This window comes from Mirounga angustirostris, unplaced genomic scaffold (genome assembly GCF_029215605.1).
Source record: "Mirounga angustirostris isolate CCGP_5_RB_7025 unplaced genomic scaffold, mMirAng1.0.hap1 SCAF_9, whole genome shotgun sequence".
Lineage (NCBI taxonomy): Eukaryota > Metazoa > Chordata > Mammalia > Carnivora > Phocidae > Mirounga > Mirounga angustirostris.
The window spans coordinates 120,056,703-120,064,230 of NW_026991717.1; the positions used below are offsets into that span (position 1 = coordinate 120,056,703).

The 7,528-nt window shown below is 40.9% G+C and overlaps 1 protein-coding gene across 2 annotated transcripts in view; it reads right to left on the reverse strand.

The window, feature by feature from the left end:
• SNW1 (SNW domain containing 1) overlaps positions 1-7,266 on the reverse strand; it is a 32,874-nt gene extending 25,608 nt beyond the window's left edge. For both annotated transcript variants that reach the window (XM_045901322.2, XM_045901321.2), the window contains exons 1-2: positions 7,161-7,266; positions 2,535-2,688 (exon numbers count right to left, since the gene is read on the reverse strand). In XM_045901322.2, the coding sequence (XP_045757278.1) occupies positions 2,535-2,688; positions 7,161-7,174 (168 nt within the window). In that variant the 5' untranslated portion in view covers positions 7,175-7,266. The remainder of the gene's footprint in view (positions 1-2,534; positions 2,689-7,160) is intronic.
• Positions 7,267-7,528: the final 262 nt, after the last annotated feature.

The following is a 7,528-nucleotide window of genomic DNA, read 5'->3' on the forward strand; positions in this document are numbered from 1 at the left end:
AAAGGGCAAGTCAGTACTACCAAAAAATGATAGGAAAAAAATATTTTTTAAAATTTTTATTTAAATTCTAGCTCGTTAACATACAGTGCAATATTAGTTTCAGGAGTAGAATTCAGTGATTCATCACTTACATACAAGATAGGAAAAAATATTAAAATCAATCATTTAGAGGAGGTTTGATGGAAAAACTTTATGAAACAACAACTTCTTTTTTAAGGTTTTATTTATTTATTTGACAGAGAGAGACTCCCCAAGCGGGGGAGTGGCAGTCAGAGGGAGAGGGAGAAGTAGGCTCCCCGCTGAGCAAGGAGCCTAATGTGGGGCTCCATCCCAGGACCCTGGGATCATGACTGAGCTGAAAGCAGAAGCTTAACTGACTGACCACCCAGGTGCCCTGAAAATAACAACTTTTATAAGACCTCCTCCTTCAAGAAATATTCCATTAGATCTTGGACATGTGATTTCCTAGGTATAATATGCTTACTTGCTGAAGAAAAATTTTGACCTTTTTAAAAACAAACAATAAAGCTAAGGGAGACATTTTCTTATAAATTAGGTAGAAAATTGTTAAAGCATTCCCGAGAAAGATGCTACCTGTACCCAGGCCATCAATCTGACACATGCTCAGATTTGCTGGGGCTCTTGAAATATAATAAGCACTTCAGAACTGTGGATGTGGCATTATGCGGTCATTAAGCTTACCAGAAAATCATAGCTTTTACTCTGAAAACTAGAACAAAATGCTTTCTGCATAGAACGTTCACTCCCCTACAAAAGCATTCAGAGTATTTCCAGATTAGCTGGCCATTTTGGTTTGATTTTCAAATAAACTGTTCTGTTCTACCAGGATATATGAAACCTTTAGTCAAGTAAGATTTTAAGAAGTTAATAGTCCCTGAATGTCATAATGCTGAAATGGAAATGTGGATGAGATTTCTGTTGTATGTAAAATGATGCCTGCCATCCCCTGCCTTATAATCTATTGAGAGGCAAACAAAGAATATCTAGCATCCCTCCAAAGAGACATACTACCCTTCTCTTAGATAATGCCAATCACTACCTTTCTGCCCCAGATAAGAGGGCATTATAGCCTCCTTGATAATCTTCTATTTTGCACAAATTACACTATCAGTGAAAACAAAAGCAACAACAACAATCCCATAGTAAGACTGGCCTTCACACATTAGAATTAATAAGGTCTAGAGGAGAGCTGAGAAAAAAAAACAAGGAAATTTTTTAGAAGATATGATCTAGTTGGGAGTTTGTCTTCTAGGCTCTATAGAGTGTTCTGGTAGGTAGGGGGAATCCTAAACATGGGAGAGACTGAGAATACAGATGGCAACTTGTTGGGTGCAAAGCAACAAATTTCAGTCCAATGAATACTTAGTTCACTAGGATCACCACTTGGAGGCATATAAAAAAAGGTAAGGGCATGAGCCCTTCACATTTGTAAGGTAAAAATCACAACCATAAAAGAACAAAATGTAACAAAGTGATAAAATGAAAATACCTGGGTACAAAAATGAATGGTATAAGAACAGAGAATTTTAGTAGGGCAGGGACATTCCTTGGGAAGTGGAGGAAGGAAATTTGCAGGAGTCAGAAGGAATATTGAGAAATGGAGAAGAAAAAGGCTTGATCAAAGAGGAAGTGGTCTCGGGGAAGCAAAATAGTTAAGTCTCAAATATTTGCTTTTCTCCCTAGATGAAAAAGATGGTCAAGCATGGGAAATCTTCCCTGGAATTAGGGAAAGGAATATGTATTGAACTGCAGTACAGGATACAGAGTAACTAGGAGGACAGGTACTGCCAAAGATGTTTGTTTTTTGGGAACAAGCTAAAGATATAAAAAATCATTCCAGATTTCTTCTTTCTCCCTCACTGCCTCCAATTCTACCATCAAATTCTCTTAAACCTTCTAAAAAATTTACCTAATCTGTATATTAGACCTATATAAACATTCTCAAATTGAAGACAAGAACACAGATGAAGGGAGGTCAGGATCTGCCCAGGGTCACACAAACAGTAAGAAGCACAGGTATGATGCAAAAACACTTATTTTTATTTATTCTTTTAAACTACTTGCCAGTGCTCTTGCCACTATACTTAACGGGAAGGAAATCAGAAAAAGAAATACTGCTGGTGTTTTCCCTGGAGGAAGGCTGTCTCTGCAGGGTTATGTGGCATTGCGTGCGTTCAGGGAGAAGGGAGGGAAAGGCACCCGAACATGAACTTATTCTTTCATTTTCTCCTCTTACTTTCCCATTATTTTCCATATGCAATAATTGCTGATTTACAGAGGGTATGTTAGTTTCTTTTGTACATGTTTAATGGTTGGACATAAGAAGAGATATAAGCAGATATAATTCTCTTGTGATCACAAAGCAGCGATAATAAGACAGAAGAAAAAGATCAGTGCCCTAAGGGGAGTACACGTCTTATGAACACACAACCAGGATTTCTAGCATATTGGTATTCATGTGCAGAGGTTCTAGGGTTTAAATTTATTTTACAAGGGTTAGCACAATTACTTACCTCTAATAACCGAGGTATCCAGCCTTTCCGGTACCCATATGGGGGAGGTTCTCTTCGGGAGGAGACCAGTGAGGTCTGTCGTGATCTCTGGGATCTTGCCTTTTCTTCAGCCTCAAGCTGGTCCTGAGATAGCTGAGTAGGTGCAGGTAAAAAGCTATAAGCAAAGATAATAAAAGTCAGAATTTTAAAAAATTCTTACATTTGATCATTGCAATTTGGCCATCAGAGACTATTTTACTATAATACTTTTTCCCTTGAGCAGAAGGTCAAACATTTTGATGATTTACGGCAGTGTTAAATATCAGTCATTTTGTCTGAAAAGAAATAAGTACTCAGAGACATACAATAAAAAACGTTTGACTAGGATGCAGGCAAATCGTGCCCAGAATAAAAAATTGATAGTTCATATAATAGATAAACCATAAACTATTGAGTTTTTATGCTTTCTTGTAACAAGCAAGGAAGCATCCTCTATTACCCAGGGGCCAACTGTCTAGTATATGGTTGCCTTAGTGTCTTTACTACTTTCATACTCCTTATTTTTAACTGCTTTACTTTTATGCTTCTTACTTTTAACTATTTTAGTGTCAATACAAAAAAATAAGTATTAGTACTGAATGTAACAAAGAGGTGGATAAAAGAAAATACAAGTTGCATATTTAAGTGTGTTTTCCCAAAGGTATCTAGTTTAGAATGCAATTTAAAAGTTAAGAGGTCAAAGATTCAAAGCAGAAATTCTAAAGATGTAGTCTGTTATTCTTTAATCAAAGCAACCTTTCTACCAAGCAATTCTTAGCAACTTTGAAGTATGATAAATATTATTATAGAGATACCCCAAAGGACCACAAAAGGATCCCAATAAATGAATAATACATTTAATGGAAAAGTTAAGGTTTCTTTGTGATTCTTGGCTAGTAAGCATATTTGAGTAAACAATAGACTTATTTATTCAAAATATTTACTGATCACTTGGGTGCAGGTACTGTGCTAGGTACGCAAGACTATAAACTGAGAAAGACAGGTTACAGTTTTGCAGAGGCGAGACAATCCCTCATACAAATCCATAATTACAAATTCTGTTAAATGATGAAGGAAAAGTATAGAGTGCTATGACAACATACATAAGAGGGATCTAATCGGTCTAGAGAGTCAGGTACTGTGATGGTTAAGAGCCCAGAGTTCAAATCCTACCTATGCCAGGTAGTAACCCAGATAAGTTACCTACCTCTCTGAACCTCTGTCTTCTCATCTGTAGAGACAGATCGAAAGACTACCTACCTCACAGAGTTGCTCTAAGTACTAAATGAGAAAATCTATGAACCCCAGGCACAGTGTCTAAATACTGTTCAATACATACTTGATTCCCCCAGTTTGGGTTAGTTGCCCCCATCCATGCTCCTACAAGACTCCCTATGTACCATTACTGTAACATCTATCTTACTGTATCAGAATCATCTACTCATTTACCTTTCTTTTTCTCACTAGACTAAGCAACTTGCAGGAATCATGCCTTCTGCTTCTTTTATCCCTAACTCCCCAGGCATTGTCTAGCTCACAGCAAGGGCTACTTAAAAGTTTGCAGGAGAACTAAATTCACTCCGCCCTTTGCACTCACCATCTTTATGTCACTACAATGTTATATGCCTTCAGCCATCTCAAGATCTTCACATTTGCTATTCCATCTGCCATAAAATATTCTATTTCAGAACATTCTTTCCTATAGTGCTTTTATAGAAAATTCTTCCCCAGTTCATTCATTCATTCATATTTAAAGATTTTAATAAGTAATCTCTACACCCAACATGGGGCTTGAACTTACAACCCCAAGATCAACAGTCCCATGCTCTACTGACTGAACCAGCCAGGTGCCCCCATCCTAGGTCTTTCAGTCTTTCCTTCTTAGCATTCATGTCTTTTCTCAATTATACCTCCCCACAGCTGTTTTCTGACCACCTCATCCAAAACGGCAGCCCCGCATTTTGAGTCACTCTGTCCTTTTATCTTTATTTTATTCCTAGTAATCACTACCTGAAATCGCATTTTTTTTAAAGATTTTATTTATTTATTTGTCAGAAAGAGAGAGCGAGAAAGCAGAGCAGGGAGAGCGACAGGCAGAGGGAGAAGCAGGCTCCTCGCTGCACAAGAAGCCTGATGTGGGACTCTACCCCAGGACCCTGGGATCATGACCTGAACAGAAGGCAGACTCTTAACCGACTGAGCCACTCAAGTGCCCTGAAATTGCATTATTGATTTGTTTACACACACACGCACACACACACGAATATGGTCTGTCTCTCCTAGAATATAAGCGCTTTGAAAATAAAGGAGTTTGCCAGACTGATTTAATACTGTAAAACCAGCACTAGAATAGTGTCTGGAACATGGTAGACCTTTGACAAATACTAACTGAATGAGGAATGAATGGATGGATGAATGGAGTCAAAAGTTTTGGGCTTCTACCATAGTTATATTCAGTACACCATGTATATCTAATACATAGGAGGGACACAAAGATGGTTACAAAGAAGCCAAAATATTTATTTATTTTCTCTTTTCTTTACCTTCTGCTGAAAGAACTGGTTACCAATATGATCAAAAGGCAGGCAGCCTGCCAAAGCGAAGAGTTTAGACAATTCAGTAAACAGATAACTTGGCCTGGATTAGGGTCTGAACATACTCTAGTCTTCCAGAGGGTCTTAACTGTGCTGCTTCTTGTAAAGGATGACATTCCCACAAAGAGGCACACTCCTGTGGTGGCAGGGTAGGGGGAAGGAGTACATAGTGGGCTGTGGGTTGTATACGCAAGCAGAAGTCTACCTCAGTGGTTCTCAACTGGGGGGCAAAATAACTACAATGTAGGTATTTGACAATGTCTGGAGACATTATGATAGTCAAGTCTTGGGGATAGGGAATGGAGAGGGGGCGGGGGAGGGGTGCCACTGGCATCTAATGGATAGAGGCCAAAGATGCTGCTAAACATCTTACTATACATAGGACAGCCCCACACCAGAATGAATTATCCAGTCCAAAACATCAACAGTGCCACTGTTGAGACATCTTAGTCTACTCTTTCCCCTTCACCAAATAAAGCGTATTAAATGCAAGTGATATTATTAGATACATAACCCCAAATACACTTGAATTTAGAGAACTAAATCAGTATGACTTTAAATCTTTAGTAAAAATAATTGGTGACACCAATACTGTAACACATCAGTATGTCAAGTCCCTGCTGTTAAGTAATCCTTGGTAGATGTTGGAGATAAATAACATTTCACCTGGAATCAAATCAAACAGAACTCAACGAAATCAGAAAACCATGTAGTCCTCAAGGCTAGCCACTTAAAGACCGCACTCTACCACTGCAATTTTAAGCACACAATACCCACAACATCTCTGTTATTTTTCCCGTGTCCTTTTCAAATTCCACCTTTTCCACAATACCCTTCCTCATAACTCTGGTAATCTTTGCACTCAAATGTTTGCTGCTTGTAACATTTACTAAAGAAAACTCCCTAGTCCATTCAACTTATTTAATCTAATTCTTTTGCACTTAAGGTTAGTATTACACAAGTGAGCATTCTGTGTTATTCTCTTTCCTATCTGTATGTCTTGTACCCCATCTTCCCTGCAAAGACCGTTAGATTTCTTTTTGTATACACACAAACCCTAGGATAGAACAAGGCACCCAAAATTAATTCCCCCAAGAATTTTCTGATTAAAACGTTTTGCGGGATTAACTGTCATCAGCCAGGAAAAATAAGTGTGAGGAGAATCAAGTGTGTTTAGGGAGCTCAAGCTTATGTCCTAAAACGATTACTTTCTTTACAACCATCTTTGACAACTCAACTTTTCCTGCTTCATCCGCAGGGAAAGTTTTTCTACTTAGATGGGGCAACAAGGTCGCGGACTAGTAGGAGTTATGTAACTCCTCGGAATCTCCCAGTTAAGCACCTCTTTCTCAAAGGCGGGGACCACTTTACATGCGGTTACCAAGGCAACTGGGAACAGCAAAAACCTGAAGGGGTTCTATCTACGGAAGAAATTCTAAGGTCCAAAGTTAAAAGTGCGGAGCAGCAGCGCATTATTAGTAGACAGTGGCCACCACCAGTGGCTATTTAAAAAAATCTCTGTTCAGTGCCGGCCGCCCCTTTTTGTTCAGGAATCCTTGTTTCGGGGCACAGGCGAGACGTCGGCAGACGAACGGCGGTAAGCCGGACAGTCGGCCCCCGCCGCTTCACTTCGCTCAAATAAGCCACTGCCCTGCACAGCCCCGCCGTGTCCGCCCGAGCCGCGGACCAGACGGAGCGCTCTCCACAACCCCAAGATGCTCAAGCGAAAAACACGTGCGACTCCTTGGCATCTGAGGCCGGAGAACTATTCGCCACGCCGAGGCTTTCGGCCCTAGTGAGGGGACGAACTCAACCCGGGAAACTGCTCAGGAAAGACCCCAGCTTCAGTGAGGCCTAGTCGCCCCGGAAGCCGGGAGCAGGGCCTAGCCGTAGTCGCAGCCCACGTCGCTCTGTGTCCCGAGCCAGGTCAGCGCCCGGAGACAGTGGGCAGAGAAATGAAAAAGGTGGGTTCTCCCAGACCCTTCCGTATCGAGGACCCCCATCAACAACCCACCTGGTGAGCGCCATCTTCTTCCGCTTCTTCCAGCGCGAGCGACAGCACCGCGGGGCGGGTCTTTCCCCTTGATGGGGAGGGGAAAGGAAGGAGCTCGCGATGCGCAGGCGCCTCAGCCGAAAGGCCTTGTGGGATTTGTAGTTCTTTGAACAACAGTACAGTTCGGTTCTGTCCTAACCAGACTGAGCGGTTACGAGATAAGGGCTTCAGTTAAGAAAGGCAGATGCATCCGTTGTACAGTGTGACAGGATAGGGCGTTCCCTAGGCAAAATAACGAAGGTGAGATGCCTTTCAAGCTGCTTATTTTGTTCCCCACTCAGTCTCATTCTCCTTGTAGGGATCCCCAATACAAGAGTATCCCAGGAACG